This window comes from Chelonia mydas, chromosome 3, assembly GCF_015237465.2.
Source record: "Chelonia mydas isolate rCheMyd1 chromosome 3, rCheMyd1.pri.v2, whole genome shotgun sequence".
Classification (NCBI taxonomy): Eukaryota; Metazoa; Chordata; order Testudines; family Cheloniidae; genus Chelonia; species Chelonia mydas.
The window spans coordinates 109,771,306-109,795,501 of NC_057851.1; the positions used below are offsets into that span (position 1 = coordinate 109,771,306).

Genomic DNA, 24,196 nt, shown 5'->3' on the forward strand with positions numbered 1-24,196 from the left:
AGTGAGAAGAGGGGAGCAACTGTTGTCAGACCCATGCCGGGCCATTCGTCCTCTCCAGATCCACAGTCAGTGTACCAAGCCCGATTTGGAACCCACCTCTGATTCTGGGGAGCGGTTGTGGTACCTCGTGCTTGCGGCCCCCCGTCAACTCTGTAGGCCTTCCAGGCTGCAAAGGACTTGATGTCTCTCCCGATACCTCTCACCACCCAAGGTTTCATGCCAGCCAGGGCTACCAGAGACAGAAGGGCGCAGGGGGTAGAGAGCTCCTGTTTGGCATCAGTGGTTGCGGCACCTTCCTGGCCCTGTTGCAGCAGTCCCTGACCCAGCATCGGTCACCAATCCCCTGGCACCACCTGGAGGTAGTACCGGCTACAGCGCCTCCATGGTCTCTGTTGTCCCTAGCCTCTGTTTGCGAGAAGCTGGGAATGGGCAACAACTAGGAGGTCTAGTGAGTATCAGGGGCGGGGAGCCCGGACTCCTGGGTTCTGTCCCTGGCCTGGGGGGAGCCAGGGGGTCTAGCAGGATCTGGGCGGTGCCAGATGGCCCCCTCCCCCTACCCCCACACTGATCCTGGCACCAGCACAGCCGTGACCCTCTTCCACTTTGGGAACTGCTTCGTGCTGGCCTGTTTCCCCTACTTCATCACCTACATTTGCAGCAGCCTGTTGGAGTATAATGCTTTCTGGAGATGCGTCCAAGCTGGGGCTACCTACCTCTTTGTCCAGCTCTGCAAGATGCTGTTCTTTGCCACTTTCTTTCCCACCTGGGAGGGTGGAGCCAGGGCTTACGATTTTGTGGGGGAGTTCATGAAGGCCACAGTGGACCTGGCTGACCTGGTGGGGCTGCACCTGGTGATGTCAAGGAACGCGGGGAAGGGCAAGTACAAGATCATGGTGGCAGACATGGGATGGGCCCCGGCAAAGCTCGTCGTGTCCAGGTGCATTCCCTCTCTGGGTGGAGCCCTTGGCATTGAATTTGACTGGAAATATATCCAGATGAGTGTCGACTCCAACATCAGCCTGGTTCACTACATCGCCATGGCTGCCCTGGTGTGGATGTTCACCCGCTACAACCTGCCCAAGTGCTAGCACCTGCCCCTCACCCTGCTGCTGGGCCTCAGTGTCTACAAGGCCTTCTTCATGGAATCCTTTGTTCACGTCTTCCAGCTGGGCAGCTGGATGGCGCTGCTGGTCAAAGCTGTCATCACCGGCTTCCTGGTGCTCAGCTCCTTGGGTCTCTTCGTTACCTCGGTCCATGGAAATTAATCGCCCCCACCCCGCCAGGGATACTCTCAGCTCTGCTATCTAGAGACCTTGGTGATAGCTAAACACCTGGTTTTGCCGCCCACCACCGTACCGGATCCGATCCATCTTGGAGCAACCAGGACAAAGGTCAGAATGAACCACAACTGTTGGGTTAAAAAAAAAAAAAAAAAGACACAACTGAACAATCACAGACCTGCAAAGGCAACCCAAAACAAGTGAAACAGCGAAGGTCAGCATGGAGGAAAAACAAAGTCTAGTCGGCATGTTTTGAGAAAGCTGAAGAAGGCCATAGAAAGCCGGTTTGGACTGACACAAAGAGCACCAGGAACAGCGGTCGTGGAATGGAACACCCCCAAAGGAGCCCAGGGCTTAAAACCCTCCGGAGAGCTGGAGCAATTCGGAGAGCACAGCGGATCCTTGGACGGTCTGGGCCCAGGACAGCACTGCCGTCCACCTCTTGCCGCCCCTCTTCTGACGTTACACCTAGTCTTGGCCAGTCTAGGAGGCGTGTGTGAGTATGAAAGTGGGTTAGGGCTTGGGGCATTAACACTTGCTTTCTTCCCCCCGGAGTGTTCCCAATAAACTCTGCTGTTGTTTTATTATTTTATTAATAAAGCTTTAAAATTTAGACACTTGGTGTGCCTCGTCATCTCCTTCCCAGAAAGATCCTGTGGCCCTAGCCTGATTAACTGTGGGCCCAGGCAGATTGGTAATGAAAATCTGTCACAGGATCTTTCAAGGTTCCTTCCCCACTCTGAACTCTAGGGTACAGATGTGCAGACCTGCATGAAAAACCCCCTAAGCTTATTTTTACCAGCTTAGGTTAAAACTTCCCCAAGGTACAAACTATTTTACCTTTTGCCCTTGGACTTTATTGCTGCCACCACCAAGCATCTAACAAATATATAACCGGGAAAGAGCCTGCTTGGAAACGTCTTTTCCCCCCCCCCCAAAATCCTCCCAAACTCTACACCCCCTTTCCTGAGGAAGGCTTGATAAAAATCCTCACCAATTTGCATAGGTGAACACAGACCTAAACCCTTGGTTCTTAAAAGAAGACTTTTAATTGAAGAAAAATAAAAGAATCACCTCTGTAAAATCAGGATGGTAAATACCTTACAGGGTAATCAGATTCAAAACATAGACACTCCCTCTAGGCAAAACCTTAAGTTACAAAAAGACACAAAAACAGGAATATACGTTCCATTCAGCACAGCTTATTTTATCAGCCATTTAAACAAAACAGAATCTAACGCATATCTAGCTAGATTACTTACTAAATTCTAAGACTCCATTCCTGTTCTGTTCCTGGCAAAAGCCTCACACAGACAGAGAGAACTTTTGTTTCTCCCCTCCCCCTCCAGCTTTGAAAGTATCTCGTCTCTTCATTGGTCATTTTGGTCAGGTGCCAGCGAGGTTATCCTAGCTTCTTAACCCTTTACAGGTGAAAGGGTTTTTCCTCTGGCCAGGTGGGATTTAAAGGTTTTTACCCTTCCCTTTATATTTATGACAGGATCACTTGATGATTACCTGTTCTGTTAATTCCCTTTGGGGAACCAGGCATTGGCCACTGTCGGAAGACGGGATACTGGGCTAGATGGACCTTTGGTCCGACACAGTATGGTGGTTCTTATGTTCTTACGGCTGTTGAGGTCTGAAATGCTTCCTGAAGGCCGGGAGAGCATATAGGCCTAGAGAATGGAGCGTGGCGCTCAAGTCTTTGAGGCTTTGCAGCTTGGAGTCTGTCTGCTCAGAGAACAGAGCAGTGCCCACTTAGGACTAAATCAAGAATTGCCTCCCCTCTTGTGGGTTCCAGGACTAGCTGCTCCAAGAAGCAGTCATTTAAGGTGTCAAGAAACCATATCTCTGCATCCCATCCTGAGGTGACATGTACCGAGTCAATATGGGGTAGTTGAAATTCCCCATTATTATTGGGTTTAATAGCCTCTCTAATCTCCCTTAGCATTTCACAGTCACTATCACCAGCCTGGTCAGGTGGTCGGTAATATATCCCTACTGCTATATTCTTATTATTAGAGCATGGAATTACTATCCATAGAAATTCTGTGGTACAGTTTGGTTCATTTAAGATTTTTACTTCATTTGATTCTACGCTTTCTTTCATATATAGTGCCATGCCCCCACCAGCACGACATGTCTGTCCTTGCAATATATTTTATACCCTAGTATTACTGTGTCCCATTGGTTATCCTCATTCCACCACATTTCTGTGTTGCCTATTATATCAATATCCTCATTTAATATGAGGGATTTTAGTTCACTCATTTTATTATTATACTAGCATTTGTATATAAGCACTTTAAAAACTTGTCACTTTTTAGCTGTCTGCCATTACATGATGTAATTGAACGGGACTTTTTTTCATTTGACTTTTTCTCATCAGATCCTACCTGTATTTTATCATCATCCATCCTCTCCTCCTTACTAGGACATAGAGAATCTCCATTAATAGATCCTCCCCTCAGGCTTGTCTCTGTCTGAACCACATGCTCCTCCGCACCTATCAGCTTTTCCCCAGCCCTTAGTTTAACAACTGCTCTACGACCTTTTTAATTTTAAGTGCCAGCAATCTGGTTCCATTTTGGTTTAGGTGGAGCCCATCCTTCCTGTATAGGCTCCCCCATTCCCAAAAGTTTCCCTAGTTCCTAATAAATATAAACCCTTCCTCCCTACACCATCGTCTCATCCACGCATTGAGACCCTGCAATTCGGCCTGTCTAACTGGCCCTGCACGTGGAACTGGAAGTATTTCAGAGAATGCTACCATGGAGGTCCTGGACTTCAATCTCTTACCTAGCAGACTAAATTTGGCCTCCAGGACCTCTCACCTATCCTTCTCTATGTCATTGGTACCTACATGTAGCACGACCACCAGCTCCTCCCCAGCACTACGTATAAGTCTACCTAGATGTCTCGAGAGAGCCGCAAGCTTTGCACCAAGCAGGCAAGTCACCGTGCGGGTCTCCCGGTCATTGCAAACCCAACTATCTATGTTTCTAAAAATTGAATCGCCCATTACTAATACTCGTCTATTCCCAATAACTGGAGTTTCCTCCCCTAGAGAGGAATCCTCAGTGTGAGCGGATACCACATCATCATCTGGAAGGAGGGTCCCAACTATGGGATCATTTCCTTCTGCTCCAGTTGGTTGTTTTCTTTCCCTGAGACTTTCATCCTCTTCAACAGCACAGAGGCTGTCAGACCGGGGATGGGACCAAACCCACCTCAGCAATCTCAGACCCAGGGTCTCTGGTCCCAGGAAGAACTCTCCCTGCATATAAACATCAGGGAACTCAGGGCAATATGCCTGGCCTGCCGGGTGTTTCTTCCCCAGCTGTCAGGCAGTCTTGTGCAGGTCTTGATGGACAACATGGCCTTGATGTTTTACGTCAACAAGCAAGGGGGAGCTTGCTCCTCAGCCCTGACTGTGGGCCTTCTGTGTGAACCATGACATCCATCTCAAGGCGGCACACTTCCCAGAAGAGCAGAATACACTGGCAGATCACCTCAGCAGGTCCTTTTCCTCTTGCCACAAGAGGTTTCTTCACCCAGAGGCTGTCAGCGTTAACTTCCAGAAGTGGGGAACTCCCCAAGTGGACCCGTTCACCACCAGACAGAACAGAAAAGGCAAATGGTTCTGTTCAGTGCATGGGCTCAGCAAAGGCTCTGTGTCCAATGCCTTCCTGTTCTCGTGGGCGAGTGGACTGATGTACGCCTTCCTGCCAATCCCCCTTGGTTCACAAGGTCCTCTTAAACTTTCACCTTGTCCCTCTTCATCTTACCTTGATAGCTCTGGCGTGGCCACATCAGTATTGGTTTGAAACACTTCTGGACCTCTCACTGGCAACTCCATTGGAGCTGCAACCACGTTCAGACTTGATTTCACAAGACCAAGACCAGTTGCTTCACCCAAACCTTGCCTCTCTACACCTGACGGCATGGCTTCTGCATGACTGAACCCCAAAAAGCAGGTCCAGCAAGTTTTGCTAGGTAGCAGGAAGCCCTCCACCAGGGCTACCTACCTAAGTGGAAGCGTTTCACTTGTTGGGCCTCAGAATGGAATCTTTCTCCATCTTGGTCTTCTCTGCAGTCCATTTCGGATTACTTGCTCCATCTGAAGCACCAGGATCTGGCACTATCATCGTTCAAGGTTCACTTGTCAGTCGTCTCGGCCTTCCATCCTCCAGTCCAAGGCAGATCAGTCTTTTCCCATGAGATGACGATCAGGTTCCTCAAGGGTTTAGAAAGACACTACTCAGAAGTCCATGAACCGATTTCCCCCATGGGACTTAACCCTGGTCCTGTCAAGGCTCGCTGCACTCCCCTTTGAGCTGTTGGCATCCTGTTCTCTACTGCTTCTCTCATGGAAGGTCGCTTTCCTAGTGGTGATTACGTCAGCCAGAAGGGTCTCCGAAATCAAAGCCCCTGACTTCAGAACTCCCTTATACGGTGTTCTTCAAGGACAAGGTCAGCTGTACCCCCAACCACCCTTCCTACCAAAGGTGGTGTTGCAGTTCAATAACAATCAGGACTCTTCTTTCCAAAGCCTCACAGCACCAATGAGGAACATTGGCTACATACTTTAGAGTGGGGTGGCCAAACTTACTGACATGCCGAGCCGCTTATGATAATCTTCAGACGTTTGAGAGATGGGCATGCCAACTGTGGCTCAAGGCTTCAGTCCTGTGGGGTGTGCCAGCTGTGGCTCGGGGCTTCAGTCCCGCTCCTGCTGAAGCCCTAAGCCCCACCAGATGCCTCCTGCAGAAGCCTTAAGCTCCCCCCACCCCAGACTGGAGTTGGAGAATGGGGTGGGAGTGTGGGGGAGACTCGGTGAGCTGCACTTTCACTATAAAAGAGCCGCATGTGGCTCGTGAGCCGCACTTTGGCCACCCCTGCTTTAGATGTTAGACGGGCCCTGGCCTTCTGTTTTGAAAGGATGAAGCCCTTCTGCAAGTCTGTGCAGCTTTTCGTAGCTGTGGTGGACAGAATGAAAGGACTACCGGTGTCGTCCTAAAGAATATCACCTTGGATCACTGCCTGCATCTGAGCTAGTTACAAGCAGGTGAAGGTCTCATTCCACAAAGGGCCCAGGCTTCATCAGCAGTGTTCTTTGTGCAGATACCAATCCAGGACATCTGCAGGGCCACAACGTGGTTGTTGATTCATATCTTCACATCCCACTATGCCATCACCTAACAGGCCCGTGACCATGCCGATTCCAGTAGAGCAGTGTTGCGATCAGCACGTCCATGAACTCTGATCCCACCTCCAGGGATACTGCTTGTGAGTCACCTAGCATGGAATCGACAAGAGCAAGCACTCCCAGGAAAAAAAATGGTTCCTAACCTTTCGTAACTGTTCTTCAAGATGTGTTGCTCATATCCATTCCATGACCTGCCCTCCTGCTCCACTGTTGGAGTCTCCAGCAAGAAGGAACTGAAAAGGCACAGAGCCGGCAATGCCCTTTATACCAACGCAGAAGCACCGGGGCACCGTGGCAGGCCCTATGGATCCCACTGAGGGAAAAATCTCTGGCATCTGTGCGTGGCACACGCATCCCTAGCATGGAATGGGCATGAGCAGCACATCTCAAAGAACAACAGTTACGAAAGATCAGTAACTGTTTTGTTTTTTTTTCTTTGATAAATTTTTCGGGGGCAGACAAGCCAATTATGGATATGGGGAGGAACAAAAAAAGTCAAACTGTGAAGGAACAAAATACGGACACCGTGTAGAATCAAGCACATGGGTTTATTACGCACAACGCTGGCGGAGTGTCACCTTGCTTATTAGGCTCAGACACTGCCAAACAATTGATCACAATGGATTATATGGATTTTCCATGGGTGGAGGGAAATGACAGGGTAGGCAGTCCCAAACCCCTGGATAGGTCTAGCAGCAAGACAAGATAGGCACGGTAGCCAATGGTCAAAAGGTTACATAATGTCTCCGCCCATGGTTTCAGGTTAACACATGACAATTAGTACCCAAGTGTTTTCCTTTAAACAATATAGAGTGTGTTAGTATAAAATATATATGTTGAATTCTGATTTGGGATCCATAGGAGTGAAGTAGCTCCCCTGATTGTCTGACAGGTACACACCTAGGAATTAAAGCAAAAGGACAAATGAAAAGTATATAGCAATAAAGATAGTCTTTTAGTTGTTCGTTTGTGTTTCTAAGGCAGGCACTGGCAATGGCTTGGGGGAGAGGTGCACATCTGTGAGAGGGAGGATATCATATCTCATACTGACATGTTTGAACCTCTTCGATAAACTCAGGGCTGGTGTGTAGGAAGGCACCTCTTCTACAGAAGAAACAGGGCCCCTTTCATTCATTTGGTCTGTTTGCAACTTTGAGATAAAGCCCCCAATTATAATTTCCACCTGGCTTCTTGCTGACCGAACTTATCTTAGCAAAAAGCAAGGTTGTCCTTTGTTTGTTCTCCTTTTTAGCTATTGTTCACTGTTTGCTAGGCCTCTGTCTTCTTGACCAAACTCTGGATTTTTGGGCCTTAAAAAGAGCTGACAGAGTCTATGTATCAGGTTGTAACACAAACAGCATATGGATTTTGACCCTTCAAACAGTTACTGAGCAGGAGAGTTAGTCCTATCTAGCTATGAACAGACTTGGAACTGAAGGCCCTGAGAATTGGGAATGGGAAGAGCATGATTTCTCTGCTGCCCATGTGGCTCTGCAAGCCATGAACACAGATGTGGCTGTGTTTTTTTTTTTTGCAAGGGCTACAGGCAGATGTGGGTGTGTGTTGTGGCAGACTAAATTGCTCTGACTAGATCAAGAGCTGCAACCTTTTTGATGTTGCACACTTCAAAGCATTTTGAATGTCCAGGCACTATGACTGCAGTCCATAACTTTAGCAGTATATGGACAAGACAACTGATCACTTTCATTTTTTTAAACTACTTAAACATATGCAGTTAAAGTTCCCATTCAAGTGGGAGTTAAGAATATTTTAATTTAGGACTAGATACTATGAGTTGAAAGGATTGAAAGACCTTGAAATACCAAAATAACTAGAGTATAATTCACATTGTAAGCTTGAAATGCTTCGGTTTAGCGCTAGTATTTGAGCACATGTATTTTTCTTTTATGCCTTTGTCATGGGGTGGTCCCCTGAGGATCCTTTCCAGTCTCACTCAGTCACCCGGTCTTCTTCACCACCACTGCACTTTATTATATTCTTTCCACAGGTCACAGCTGGTAGTGTTGTTTACATATATTTAGAATCCATAACCAGCTTCCCAACTTGTTTCTAGGGAAGGGAACAGTACGAGTAATAGCTAGTCACGTCTACCTCTGCTTTCATTCTGGCTCCCAGAACTTTCTTCCTGTCTGCTCATAAAATCCCAGCTGCTGGGGGTTGCTCCCCCTCAATTAGCCCCTCAGCTGTAGCTCTACTCAGTTAATTGGCACCTTAGGTCAGTCACCTATCTTCCAGTTAAGTCCCAATTAACAAATACTGCTGGGGAGCTGAGTGACAAGGTGTTGAGTTAGGTGAAGACTCAGCATGTCCTGTTACACCCTTTCATTTGCCTGTCTAACACTTTTTTTTGAAACATGAACTTTCCTTCTTCCCTTTTCATTATTTTTGGAACAGTGGCACAGTTTTTCCCCCAACTCATAATCTGAGTGAGTCATTCTACATCATTCTGTAAAGATTTTTGTATAAATACCTTTTGCATAAATATGTTCAAAATGCACCAGAATCCTAAAAAATGAGGGAGGAATAAGACTGGCTGGAAAACGTACCCTGTGGATCATTCAGCGTTACTTGGCAAAGCAAAAGAAGTTAGGAAATCACAAGAGGAAGGGAATAGTAATCTCTGCTGTGTAAGGCTGGGAGGTAAAAGATACGATACAGCTCTTAATGCTAAATCAAGAGTTAGATTAAATATATGTTTGTTTTAAGTATTTCTTAATATGAGCCAGATGAGAAGAATGTGTTTAGAGTGAGGGAGCTGGCTGAAAGCCCAGTGGGTTGGGTTCTACAATTTTATTATGAGTCTGATTTATATTGGCAGTAACTGATATTAGTTATGTAAATGAGTTGGTGAGCTTCATCTTTCCTGAATGGTTGTTTCCAGTTCTGGAAATGGTAGACCTCTGCTTCCTGTAACAGACATTGAGGAGCAAATTGGCTTTTGTACATTAGCGGCCAAACTGTTTTCAACCCCATTTTACTGGGGACAAAATATTTGTGGTTGGTAGATAAATGAGTCATTTTCCCAGAGAACTGCTATCTCTTGGGCTTTGTGGAGTGTTTATACTTGATTTAAACCTCGTTCCATCCAAATCATTTTCAAATGTGGTTTGGACTGACCAGCATAGATGAGGCAAAATTATTATAATGAGGACCCGCTCAGTAACTGGGGCCCTGTTGTGCAGTGCACACACATGGTAAGACATTCCCTGTCCCATAGAGCTTACAATCTAAATTGTATAAAGCCATTTCCAAAAACCACTTAAGTCTATGTGACCCCAAACTGTCTCTTTTAAAACATGGTTCAAATCCCAATGTACAGAGGGTCAAAGAGAGCAGAAGTAAAATAGTGATCTGAGGGACTCTGAAATGCTTCTTTAGCTATGAAGTTTGTACAAGAAAATGCAGTCAAAAAGGCTGCGCTGAGTTGAGGAAAATGAGTACAGAGAAGAAGGTACCAACAGCAGAAAAAGAAGATATGGCTTTAAGGAGAAGAAAGTTTTCCAGATTATGGCCAGAGCAAAAAGCAGGTTGAAATCAGTTAAGGTTGTATGAAAAGTGAAGTGGGGAAATTTAAAAACTACTTTGTCAAGCAGCTTGCTGAGAAAGGGCAGGGTAACAGTGGAACAGTAGTGAGTGTGTGTCAGGTTCGAGGGAGTTGTTTTTTGAAGACCGGAATGAACAGTTGCAGGTTTTGGAGCTATTTGGAAGGTACGAGAGACAAATGAGGGGTTGACAGTGCTAGTAAAGTAGCCGTCAGGACAAAGTGACAGGACTGAATGATGAGAAGGGAGGGAGAAGATGTAAGTTTTCTTAGGGACTGGATGATGGTAGGGGGCAATAATGGCATGAATTAAAACAATTTGAGATTGAAATAGGGAAACAAATCCCTTGCATCTGGACAGGGAAAGGATGTGTGGGTGGGGTTAGGGGTTGTGTCATGGGGCAGAAGGAGTGAGGATTACCAGCAACTCAGACAACCAAAATTTTGTCCCATTTAAAGGCAGCGTTATGCTTATTGAAAACTAGACTGGATTGAGCACTAAAAATCATGTAGATTACTTTGCACTGATGTGGAGTGGGAATGGACTTAAGTGTCGTACTGTATTACCCATTTGTAAAATGTGATGGCCTGTCACAACCTAGGAAATAGCTCTAGCACAAAAAACATCTGCCTACTAAGTATTTCTTCTTCGCAATATGTAATATACATATTAATAGGTTTCAGAGTAGCAGACATGTTAGTCTGTATCCGCAAAAAGAAAAGGAGTACTTGTGGCACCTTAGAGACTAACAAATTTATTTGAGCATAAGCTTTCATGAGCTACAGCTCCAATGCATCCGATGAAGTGAGCTATAGCTCACGAAAGCTTATGCTCAAATAAATTTTAGTCTCTAAGGTGCCAGAAGTTCTCCTTTTCTTTATACATATTAATGTAATACGTACTAAATAAGTACACCATACGTATCACAGTGGTGGCTCCTATGGCTCCTGTCATGTAGGGTTGGCTCCCTGCTCCAGGCATTGTGACCCCTGGGGTTGCAGCACTGCTCAGGTTTGGCCTGGCCCCTGTGGTGAAGGGTTGGCCAGGCCACCTTTGTGTGAGTGGCGTTTCCAGCTGGCACATGGGGCCACAGCACCACTCACTCAAATTTGGCCCTGCCAGCTCCCTGTCATCATGATGGAGGGATGGCTGGGCTAAACCTGAGCAGCACTGAGGCTCCCAGCAACAAGTTGTAACACACGAAGTGGGAACTGAGCCCAGACAGCCCTACAGGACTGGAGCCGCAGCTGCAGGGTGAGTGCGGAGTGGGCTCTGCAACTGCCTCTCCCAGGATAGGAAACTCCTCCCCACACTCTGTCTTCCACATGACACATTTTGGACACATTTTGATGACCCAAGTTTGAGTCATGACCCACAGATAGAAAAAACCTAATATGTTGGAATTTCTCAATCTTCATTTGCTATAATTTAGGGCCCTATCAAATACAGGGTCCTTTTTGGTCAATTTCATGGTTATAGGATTATAAAAATAATAAATTTCATGATTTCAGCTATTTAAATCTGAAATTTCATGGTGTTGTAACTGTAGGGGTCCTGACCCAAAAAGGAGTTGTGGGGGGGGTCGCAAGGTTATTGTAGGGTGGGGTTGCGGTACTGCCCAGCTGCTCTGCCTTTAGAGCTGGGCAGCTGGAGAGTGGTGGCTGCTGACTGGAGCCCAGCTCTGAAGGCAGAGCCGCCACCAGCAGCAGGAGAGAAGGAAGGATGGCATGGGATGGTGTTGCCACCCTTACTTCTGTGCTGCTGCCTGCAGAGCTGGGCCCTCAGTCAGCAGCCGTCGCTCTCCGGCTGTGCTGCTCCTGCGGGTGCTGTCGTCAGAGCTGGGTGCCCGGCTAACAGCTGCTGCTTTCCAGCCACCCAGCTCTGAAGTCAGTGCAGAAGTAAGGGTGGCAATACTCCAACCTCCCTAAAATAACCTTGTGACCCCTCCACCCACAACTCCCTTTTGGGTCAGGATTGCCAGTTTGAGAAACGCTGGTCTTCCCCCCGTGAAATCTGTATAGTATAAGGTGGAAGCACACAAAAGACCAGATTTCATGGGGGGAGACCAGATTTCACGATCTGTTACACATTTTTCATGGCCGTGAATTTGGTAGGGCCCTTGCTATAATTGAGTCAATTTCAAGCATATTGGGATGTGAAAACATGGCACGTTTCCTTGATCGTCTTTTAAAAAAATATATCACTTTTTTTCACTTAACAGGGAGTGGTAATTGTTCTTTTGTAATTAGTCCTCTTTAAAAATGGATGTGTGGGACAAGTAAGCATGTTCCACTAGCTGCACTTTGCCAGACAGTGAGCATAGAGAATGTGCTCACTTGTCCTACATGTCATTTATTCTTCAGTAAAGTACGTGAAAGTAGTTGGTAGACTTAATGTCTTTTGCACTGCAAGACACTTCCATTTTACAGGACTCAATTTATTTTCTCATTACTGTTTTTTTTTCAGGAAAACATCAGAGTTAATGTTACTATGTTGAAAACCAGTGGGGAATCTCAAGAAGCACAGGTTTGTTGTTTTTGTTTACTCAACATATTAGTAAGTTATGAATCAAACTCTACCTGTGAACGTGTGGCTTCCGCAGATGTTATTCATTTCAGTATTTTATACAATAGTGACTCACTAATCTGTTCTTTATTTATGAAACTGAAAATCTGACTGTCTATATTAATATTTTGCCTGCTATCTTTTATTTTTTTAAGGTTGTCTTTAATATCACCTACAACAGTGGACAGATTTATGTAAATGACTTTGCTATGAAGAGAGGTGTCACCCGGATTAAGTGTCAGACTTTAATATGTGAGTACTGCTCAGTTCTTTATGTGGGATATCTGCTTCCATGTCCCCTAGGGAAGGACATAATTCATTGCTCTGGTGCTCTCTGAAGGTCGGCAATATTTGGAAACAACACGGTTACAGAGTTAGGATGTGTGTAGAATCAACATGAAACAAAATCTGACATCCTCATTTGTTCCCATGTCTCAATCATGTCCTTGGTATTTACATGGTTTCACCTGAAATACAGACCTTGTGTTTATTTTTGAAAGGGGAGGGTTTTGCACTGGACTGGGTAATGTGAATATGATGATGCAACTCCCCACTGCTAATGGTTGTCTCCCTATGTTGGGTAGCACACATCCAAAGAGAGTTTGAGTAGGATAAGTAAAGATCAACATAATCCTAATTTCTAAGTATATTTTGCCATTATGTTGTCCTTCCACATACATTGGGATTGCAGGTTTCTCACATGTAAGATACTGTTGTGTAGGTGTTGCAATCCTAATATTTTATACTGTCTGTAATGGGGGAAGCTGTTGTATCCCCCACTAGTTCAATAAGAACATAAGAATGGCCATACTGGGTCAGACCAAAGGTCCATCCAGCCCAGTATCCTGTCTTCCAACAGTGGCCAGTGCCAAGTGCCCCAGAGGGAATGAACAGAACAGGTAATCATCAAGTGATCCATCCCATCGCCCATTCCCAATTCAAACTGGAAGTGGAATGGACACGTGCAATCACTCAAAGAAGGAACAGTTACTAACCTGTTCTGTAAATGTTGTTCTTCGAGATGTGTTGCACATGTCTGTTCCACGACCCAGCAAACATGTCTGTTCTCCTTCCCCTAGTTCAGTGTTGTAGTCTTGCGCAAGGACTGCCAATCAAAAGTGTTTTGATATTTGGATTTGCACAGTGGATTGCATAATTAATGAAGGTGAGACAGGGATGTTCATTTGACTGAAGATCCTTTTACATACAGATTTAATACTTATGGTCAGTCTCAAGGTTGGCTTCTGAGATCTGCCCTTTATGATCAGACCTTTACTAATGGCCTTTTAAATTGCTTCTCTAAACTGTGACCTCGTCTTTTGAAAACCCAAAGGATGACAAATGAATAACTAAATACTCTCTTTTGGGGTAGGCAGTAACTCATTACTATTTGTCTCATGTAGTAAAAGTATGGGCCTACCTTTTTCATCTCTAGTATAGATTAAAAAACATTTCAAAGTGTAACCACTTCAGAGGTAATTGACTCAAGAAAAATGCAAGACAAGATTTTATTCACTAATGTAAGGCCTAATCCTGTGAGATGCTGAGCATTCTCAAATTCCGTTTTCTTTCTAATTGTCCAACCCACTAATCTACAGTGCTTTTGAAATTTTACAGATGTGCTATGTAAATCAGAAACTAGGCAAAAATCAGTGATTTGACCCCAGGTCTAGGAACCAGGAACTCTAGAGTTCTGTTCTCAGCTTTGTGACCTTGGCACAAGACTTTTAACCTCTCTACAGGGTTGTTGTGAGGTTTAATTAGATAATATTGGTAAAGTTCTTTGAAGATCTAAAGTGCTATAGGATTACTAAGGTCCTCATTCTGATGTCTCTTATGTTATCGTAAAAGCAAATTAACTACACTGACTTTATCTGAGGTCTGAATCAGGCCCTAAGTATTCAAGTTCTTGCCCTGGACAGAAGTCTTTGAGTTGTTACTGAGTAGTTCTGTGTTAAGAACTATGCCAAATCCTGCTCAGCACCTCTTAAGCACTTGTAACTCCTATTGAGATCAGTGGGTTCAATTTTGCTAAGTGGTGAACGTCTTCAGTTCCCATTAAACTTAATAGAATTCAGGGGACTTAGCATTTAAAGGTTGGGAGGATTGGGAGCTGCAGGTGCTACGCATCTCTTAGGATTTGGTCCTTTAACTGTATATTCAATATTGTGATTCAGAAAATGTTCAACAAGCTTGTGGGTCCACTGGGAGATACCTATATAAATTTATCTTAATATTTTCTCTTATCTGGCAACAATTTTTTCATAATGCAAGGCATTGCTGCATAAATAAAAAAAATCTTTGATATTAAGGGGCTTTACTGTAAGCAATGAACATTTTAGGGTCTTATTGGGTGATTGAAGACACAAGGCCAAGCACCTTGTGCCTCCCAACACCGACAAGCTGTGCAGTGCATCAATGGCCTGGATGTGACATCCAGACCAGCCTCAATTCATATGCCTGACCACCTGCACATCAAAATATCAATGCAAACTTGGACTCCTCATTTCCACAACAAACTGACTTTCACATCTAACACACACTCACTAGTGGTGGGAGCATTGTATTTGGGGAGGAGGAAGCATTGAGAGAGAGAGGTGGAGGGCTGTTGAGTGTGTGCTCATGGTAGACTTTGAGGTGGTGGGTATGAGGCAGTTGTGGGTAGTAAAGTCATAAGGCTGGCAGGGGGTATGAGGAGGCAGGAGCAGTGGTGTCTGAACATGGTGGGGAGGGGTTAGCTTGGGCCAAGGATACCCCATTCCCCAATGTGCTGGCGAATCCCTTCCCTGCCTTTGGGCCCAGCATATGCTGTGTGTGGAGAAGGGTAGTGGACATTCTCCTGAAGGCTTTGATGACTGCTGAGGGGGTAGTGGCTCCCTTGGTGGCCACCTGAAGAAGGAAAATTGGGTCTGAGCCAAGCAGGTATCGCCAGGAGGAGAGGGTTGACCTCCTTAAAGAAAGTTTTTACACAAACTCCCGCTGATATTTTTCTAAGTTGTTGAATGAGTGGTTGTTTTGTCTGCAGCATCATCCCTTTGTATTTCTCTAGACAGTTGAGATGGGATGACAACTGAGGTGTAAATGGAGCGAGTCAGTTGGATTGGATGCAGACAAGTTTAGACAGACAGTTGCACCTTTTCTTCCCCTGGTGTGAAATTGCAACTTAAAAATAAGCACATATATTTTCTACACTACCTGTCCCTTTCAGATTTCCCATAGTTATGTGATTAGGTCAGTCAGTGAAAGCATTAGTGCAGACAGGTTGAGAGGCATGCCGGACTTTTAAGCACTGTATCATTTTAGATCTGCTTTGAGTAGGATTAAATAGGACAGCACTGAAAACACCAATGGTGGCTGCTCTACCCTAAAATTCCCAACGTGGCTGCCACCAATGGTACTGCACCATGGAGAGCAATGATAGAAAATTTTAGGGGGAAAAGTGAAGAGTAGACTTCACTGTGGAAAGTTACAATGTCTCTAATTGTGTTCATTGTACTTTGCAGTTCTGGTGAGTTTTGACATTGGGATAATGGTGTATTTGCTGGGTACATATCATTCTTTGTCAATGTTATAAAATTAACTTCCTCAAGGGTGGACTTATGTCATTTATTGGGTGAGCCTTCTGTTTCTCTTTGTGACTTTGTGCACTGCATAATTATCTGTTGACAGTGGAAACTGGAAACTCTGATAACCTATTGGATCAAAGGCATTTGGGAATTGTTAGTGTTCGCATCATGTTTCGTGAGTGGCCCTTGGCATCCAGATCGAATTTGCAATTGATTGTCATTCAGGAAGAGGTGACGGAAATTGATGGGAGAGAGGTAACACCAGCCATGCTTATTTGCCCATTCTAAACCAGAATAGTAATTTACACGTTTTAACTCTCATCTGCTTAAGTGCTTTGCTGGATTGGGGATAAAGCGCTTAGCACCTGGCAGGATCAAGGCCTAGACTATTTTGTCTCCTTATAGAATATTGTGTGTGAATTTTAAGCAATGCCCTATCCCCAAAAACTTGGTAGTTGCCATGAAAATAATCATCACAGACAGGATTTTGGGGAGAGACACTGAGGGCAAATGAGCTCTTAAGAAAAAATAATCTAATTTGCCTCTGGAAAGATGTTTCTCAATTATAGTGGAGAGGAGAACTCAAGAAAAATTGAAAAGTATGAAGCACTTTATTTTTTCAAAACTTGGCATAAATGGTTAGCCGCTCACTCTGCAGACCCGAGAAGCTCCACACCGAGCACGCCCTAATGATACAAGTTGTTGCTGCAACTAGAAATGTCCAGGTTATGGTTCAGTATACATTTCAGTCTTTTATACAGGCTCTAGTTTCTGTTGAGATTTTACTATCAAATTTACTATTAAATTTACCTCAAAATGGCTTATAGTCTCCTTTCACTGTGCATGCACAGACATTTAACAGGTAGTACATTTGTCAAAACAATTGTGACTGGAGCTTATTAAAAGGATCTGGTAATTCATTGTTTCAAGTAAGTGTGTATTACACCTTTTATTATGAAAACAATTAGCCTGTGTTGCACTGGTTCCTGCTGTGACTACCATAGAGTAATATTGCTTTGTTTCAGATCTTTCGCTATTCTGTGCAAAATACTTCAAATCTTGCTAGGGAGTTAGTACTAGCATATTAAACTGCTTTATTTCTGTCTGAACTTTCACCCTTTTCAAACTGAAGAAGAGCCCTATGTAAGCTCAAAAGCTTGTCTCTTACTAATAGAAGTTGGTCCAATAAAAGATGGTCACCCACCTTGTCTCCTTAATATCCTGAGACCAACACTGCATGCAATCTTGTTTGATTATCAGCTGACAGTGAACAGATGATTCCTATTATGCAGTAGTTCTAATTCTAAGCTACGCAATACTGTGCACCACCTAAGGGCAGGGTCTAGCTAATAGCTTACATCCGACTGCATTCCTTTTTCTTGACAAACTTACATGTTGCAGTCTTTGTCCTGGACCCAGTGCACATGCCGGATTTCTGTCAGTTCCTGGTCTTGTATTTTGAACAGCTGTTCTATTAATCTTCACACTGAATTTTTTTCCTATCAGTCAGTACTTCAAATGATCATTTTTTAAAAATAAAGAATAAGTCAAAATTATACATCACCTAATATTTGTGTGGAAGAAAAATGAGTTTTGTTATGTTTTAGGTCAATCTAGTATAAATATGGTTACAAAATATGCATAGTCTGTTTGTACTTTCTAATAACTTTGTTACATCAGTGTTGTGCCACTCCCTCCTCTGAATATTGTAGCTTTAAATTAAAGTCGATAAGCGTAAGCTGCTGGAAGGACAAATGCAGATATTAATCATGTTGGCAGAACTTGTTTTGCAGACAAGCTGAACTGCTGCTGGTCACACCAGAAATCACGTTACTGGCTCTGCAGATAATACACCTGTGTAAAAATGCATTATCCCTTGATGTCAGACTTTGGTAAAGTAGGAAATGGTAGCAGTAGTGCCAATGAAAGGCCAGTAGCGTAGGCCTCAGTTCAGCAGCGTACTAAAGCATGTGCAAAATCCTATTTACTTCATTGGAACTACTCACATGCTTGAAGTGAGGCAGGTGCTTAAATACCTTGCTGAATCAAGGCTATAATGAGTTAGGTACAACTCTTGAAAATCAAGCAGATCGTATTAACACACCTTCTTGCAGGAACAGGCACCTTCCCAACCTTTAACGCACTCATGCTAATGTATAAGTAAATAAAAAGAATTATGTAAATATGTTCATTATGTTAGTAATATTTGTGCATCCACAAAAATCTTCATGCTAAAAGTATTTTAATGGTGCTTGTTTTTAGCCAGTGGCCTGCCTCACCCTTACTTTAAAATATATAAAATTCCAATATTTTTCTCCTTTGCAGGTTCAGCAAGAGGAGGTTACTGAAATAAACATATTAATTAAGGGCCTGAAAGTACTTAGACATTCAAACCATTCTGTTCCTCTGAAGGAAAGCATGCTGTATTCCATCCCCAGGGACAAGGACGTGTTGTTTACACTTCCCAATCTCTCAGGAAAAGGTAAGTAATATATAGCACTTACATCATGCTTTTAATGCATAAATCACAAAGCATGTGACAAAGGCAGGCAAGTTTCACTATCCCAGTTTCATTGAGAGGGAAGCTGAGGCATGTAGAGGTGAACTGACTTTCCCAAGACATACACTCTGTTCATTAAGAGATTATTGGTTATGATTTAGTATTGTGTGCTGTTTCTTTTGTTCTCTTTTCAAATATGTTTTTTCCTTCAGAGGTGATTCTGAAATGGCACTTAAGATGATGGGGATCTAATATCACTGTAGTTCTCCTAGCTGAGTTGTATTTGCCATTTCTGCCCTAGTCCTACAATAAAGGTTACCACTGAAGCTCTCTCAAGACAAGAATTGAGTTCTGTAAAGTAAGTTCCTGTCTGGTCCATTTCTATATAGGGAATAGTTTGAGTTACCAAATTTTACTTTATATTGAAAATGTGGCTAGAATTCAGTTTATTAATCAAATTCTCTTATGGGTTTACTAAGGGACTTTATGAATTTTATTTCTCACCTTTTAGCAGATGACAGCTAAAGTTCATAGTTGAATCTGCCTAGTAATGCTACCTCAGCTTCTTTCAGGGTTTATTCCGAAGGTCAAATGAAAATGTCTGCTTTAATTATTTGTATTTTCATTATAAACTTAGATAACCTTGCAGTGCACACACACATGCAGCATCACTTTCTTTTGCTTACTGTGTGCATCGTTATATCATATGCTGCTCCACCAGAAGTTGTGTGGGTGAAATGGAGAAGCTAAAAATGTTTAACTATGCCTTTCTGCTTCTTTAGTAGATGTTCAAGGCCCACTGCAACCAACCAGTCACTACCTCCTCTGGCAAGCAGAAACTACAGTAGATGAAGAGACATTACCTGGCAAGTTACCGGAGACTCCTCTCAGGACAGAGCCTCCATCATCTTATAAGGTAATTGTTTAAAATACTTATGGTATCCATCTTAAGTCCCAGTTAAAACGGAATCAGAAATGTCTCTAATTTTGTGTTTAGGACTGGAAATGGATAAGAGCAAGTGAGAAATCTAGAAGAAAATAACGGCGGTTAGGGGGATGCTGTTGAGAAGACTAGCACTATACTGATCAACACAAACTTAATTGTCCAATGTTACAGAATCTTAGTCTCTCCTCCTTTTGGAATCAAGCAGAAAGCAGTAAATTTTCCCCATTAATCCATGGCTAGGAAAGGAAGCCAAACACCCCTTGTCAAGGTTCCTTCCCCACTCTGAACTATAGGGTACAGATGTGGGGACCTGCATGAAAGACCCCCTAAGCTTTTTCTTACCAGCTTAGGTTAAAAACTTCCCCAAGGTACAAACTTTGTCTTGTCCTTGAACCCTGCGCTGCCACCGCCAAGCGTGTTAAACAAAGAACAGGGAAAGAGCCCACTTGGAGACGTCTTTCCCCAAAATATCCCCCCAAGCCCTATATCCCCTTTCCTGGGGAGGGCTTGATAAAAATCCTCACCAATTTGTACAGGTGAACACAGACGCAAACCCTTGGATCTTAAGAACAATGAAAAAGCAATCAGGTTCTTAAAAGAAGACTTTTAATTGAAGACAAAATAAAAATCACCTCTGTAAAATCAGGATGGTAAATACCTTAAAGGGTAATCAGATTCAAAACAGAGAATTCCTCTAGGCAAAACCTTAAATTACAAAAAGACACAAACAGGAATATACATTCCATTCAGCACAGCATATTTTACCAGCCATTTAACAAAAGGAAATTAACGCCTTTCTAGCTAGATTACTTACTAACTTAGAGTTTGAGACTGCATTCTTGATCTGTTCCCGGAAAAAACATCACAGAGACAGACCCTTTATTCCCCCCACTCCAGCTTTGAAAGTATCTTGTCTCCTCATTGGTCATTTTGGTCAGGTGCCAGCAAGGTTCTCCTAGCTTCTTCTTCACCCTTTACAGGTGAGAGGGTTTTGCCTCTGGTCAGGAGAGATTTTATAGCACTGTATACAGAAAGGTGGTTACCCTTCCCTTTATTTTTTTGACAGCTCTCCTCCCACAAAAAAGCATGATTCAGTAAGTTGTACATTGCAACATAAAGGCCATCCACATGCCATTTCACAAACACAGTGCCTTTCTAGAGGTTATGAAAGCTATTCTGGTGTTTTTATTTTTTTAAAGAAGCTTGTGATTTTTTTTTCCTCAGAACTCCATCTCTTGGAGGTTTTTTTCTTTTTTGGTATGTAGAGAAAAGCAGCATGATACATTATTACTTTGTTGCAGAGGCTGTTTCAAGTTAAACAGGGCTGAGAATTGAAATTGCAACTTTTCCAGCTGCAATTTTGTTGTGGGTACCCGGTCTTACATGATAAGAATGTAATAATTGCTGTTGTATGATACTAGTGATCCATCTGATCCAGTCTCCTGTTTCTGAGAGTGGCCAATACCAGATGTTTCAAAAGGAAAAATTCTGTTCAGTGCTCTCCACCTGGGAGTACAGTTACTGCTACAATGCTCCTGTTTCAGAGACTGTTGCAGTCAGACACACAAAGCGAGCACCATGAAAAGAGAACGTACTACCTGCAAGTCACCACTGCAGCAGGTTAATGCCTGGCATTGTTTGACAGTTAAAAAAAATCACCAGGGTCCTCCTCCAAATATTCTACCCTCTTGTGCTCTCTCAGGCAGCCTTCAACGGTGCTTCATAGCCAATGTAATGTTGCTGCTGCAGCACCAGTAACCCTTTCCCTGATACACACTGCAGTGGGAAATGCTATTCTGGTTGCAAGTAGCATGTGTAATCTACATCTATAGCCTTGCCTCTGGCTGCTCTGTGGTTCTCAACTCCCCACCCAAACATGGGATCTCCTCTCATATGACTAAGGCTGTCTTACAGATTTGCATGTGTCAAATCTTCCTGAGCAGGGAGACTATCAATTAGAAAATAAGAGTGATATGTAAAGTGGTGTATGAACTGTATTATATGTTTAAACCAGAGCTAATCCATCTTGTAGGGATTCACCAGTAGCTAGACTGCACTAGACATATTTCAGAAACTGTCTTGTTCTTTTAACGTGTTTGTTGGTTTCAGGTGATGTGCCAGTGGGTGGAATACTTGAGAAAAGAGCTGTGCGGGTTCTGGCTTAAATCTTTCCCTGTGTTCTTTAAGTTGATGGAAGTCATTGGGACAGGAGTTGTAGGAGCAGCTCTCGTTTTAGGAATCTTAAAAGTGCTTTTCCCTTCCTGCGAACACAAGTGAGTAATTCTTGCATACTCCCAAAAAAGCTGTTTGTAGTCCTAAGACTAGTCAATGAAAGGAGACAACCTCATAATGTGGAGAGTTTGCTACCACTCCACAAAAAGGTAGTGATTAGCTTTCCACTGTAAGTGGCTTCTTATAAAGAAGTTTGGAAAAAACAGGTCAGTACCACCTATTAAATTGTTGGTGATAATGCATTATTTTACATGTGTAGTAGCAGCTCTCTGAAGACCATCTGTGAGGGGTAGGCTTTTTCTCTACAGCATTATTCATCTCAGGAACAGGAAGGCCAAATATCTGAAGCTCTGCAAGCGCAGTGTAGTCAAACAAGGTTAAGAACCGTACATTCTGTTTCAGTCTTAACTTTGCCACACAGCCTGGCTTTAGCAATAACTCTACACTTTCAATCAAGGACACTGAAGCGCTTTGAAAACACTACGGCTTTGTCTACACTACTCACCTTTTAGCGACACAGCCGTCACTCAAAGTTGGGCAGTGTAAACGCTGTTTGTCTGCACTTTTGCTGACAAAATATTTCCACCCCCTACAAGGAGAGCACTCCTGCTGACAATGAGCTGAGTCGTTTACACTACCACTTGCCTTCACAACACTTTTGTCTTTTGCGGGGAGGGAGCTTTTTTAAGCACCTGTGAACGACAAAAGTTTTGTCTTTCACTTGGCAGTGTAGACAAAGCCTAAATCATGTGAGTCAATTATATACACCTCCTCATTCTACAGAAGTCACTTCACTTCCCTCATCTGGTGACAGTTTGCCTCCCTTTTCCGTAAGGGTGGGGGGCGAATTAGTGGGTGTAGTGCTCTGACAATGCAAAGCATTAATTGCAGCTTGGCAGAGTAGAGTTCCGTGATCAGTCCCTATATCTAAGCTGTGCTACCTTGAGTAAGAAGCACATCAGCTCAGGGCATGTCTACGCTTACCTCTGGAGCAAACAAACAATCTAGTGGGGGTCGATTTATCATGTCTGGTGAAGACACGATAAATCAACCGCCGAGTGCTCTCCCATAGACTCCGGTACTCCACCGGAGCGAGAAACGTAGACAGAGTTGACGGGGGAGCATCAGCAGTCCACCTACCGTAGTGAAGACACCGCGGTAAGTAGATTTAAGTACGTCGACTTCAGCTATGTTATTCATGTAGCTGAAGTTGCGTAACTTAGATCTATTTCTCTCACACACACAGCGTAGACCAGCCCTCAGTGAGCAAGGCATGGAGTTTATGCTTACTTTCAACACAGTAAGATAACATACCTCAAGGTTTTAACATACTGAAAATAAAATACCAGGCCAACATTAAGATGGAGTTAAAACTGAAAATGTCTTACATCTGAGCCACAGTGGACTTGTCTATGCCAAAATTAGCTGAAGTCTTCAGCTGTAACAGATTATATAAAGCCATATAAGGAATAAAGCCAGCCAGCCAGCCAGCCAGGCAGGAGTGAGAGACCTCAAGGTGCTTGACAGCCCTTCTGGGTTTGGGGAGTAAAGGCTTTGCAAACTGAAAGTATACACTTGAAGTGCCCTTTACCAAGGCATCTGCTCTGCTGTCACCCCCTGCCATCCTCACTTCTCACCAAGCACAATGTTAAAACCAGAGCGATTTATTTACCATCAGAGTAGGGAGACAGCAACACTCATTGGATCTGACTACTGTACAACAAGCAAGTGGTTTAATACTGACATCTGTTTAAACTAGGTAGAACTAGAAAAAAGGCTAATTATACAGACTGACAATGAGCAAAGTACTGATTTGTAAACAAGTGGTCAAAAACAGGTGGAATTAAGCTATAATTCCTTAACTTACCACTGAAAAGCATACATGTGACCTAATCACTGCTGGCCACTGTTCCAATAGGTGGGGTCTATGCCAACAAGAGTTTGAAAGAGGTAATTTTTCAATTGCAGGCCACCTTTCAAGGTTGCATTTTTTTCTTTATCGATTAAAGAAATCACCTTAGAACTAGCCACAGTGGCAGGTCTCATGGTAGTGGAAGACTTACTAGGGCTTTCAAGCAGATGGGGAATGCTCATCCCTTAACTGAACAGCAGCATGTTGAATCTTCAACAGAGTTCTCTATTGTAAAAGCGTGTCTTGTAAACGTGTCCTGCCTGTCTCATTTGACCTGCAGTTTGGCTTAACATGAATGTAGCTCCTGGCGGCAGATAATTGTTTAAACTGCTTTCAAATCAAGTTTTAATATCTGTGAGGTAGGAGCTGAATCGTACGCTAATATTTTAGATTGGAAACCAGCTTACATGATGTGCCAAAAGT

The 24,196-nt window shown here is 43.6% G+C and overlaps 1 protein-coding gene and 1 pseudogene across 3 annotated transcripts in view; both read left to right on the forward strand.

Annotated features, from left to right (window-relative positions):
* GINM1 (glycoprotein integral membrane 1) overlaps positions 1–24,196 on the forward strand; it is a 43,744-nt gene that overhangs the window by 9,051 nt on the left and 10,497 nt on the right. The window contains exons 2-7 of one of the 3 annotated variants that reach the window (XM_037894959.2): positions 12,519–12,578; positions 12,773–12,869; positions 16,287–16,438; positions 18,509–18,665; positions 19,466–19,599; positions 21,739–21,902. In XM_037894959.2, the coding sequence (XP_037750887.1) occupies positions 12,519–12,578; positions 12,773–12,869; positions 16,287–16,438; positions 18,509–18,665; positions 19,466–19,599; positions 21,739–21,902 (764 nt within the window). The remainder of the gene's footprint in view (positions 1–12,518; positions 12,579–12,772; positions 12,870–16,286; positions 16,439–18,508; positions 18,666–19,465; positions 19,600–21,738; positions 21,903–24,196) is intronic. The other 2 variants (XM_037894960.2, XM_043543126.1) reach the window with 2 other exon arrangements.
* Positions 407–2,089, forward strand: LOC119565796 (annotated as a pseudogene).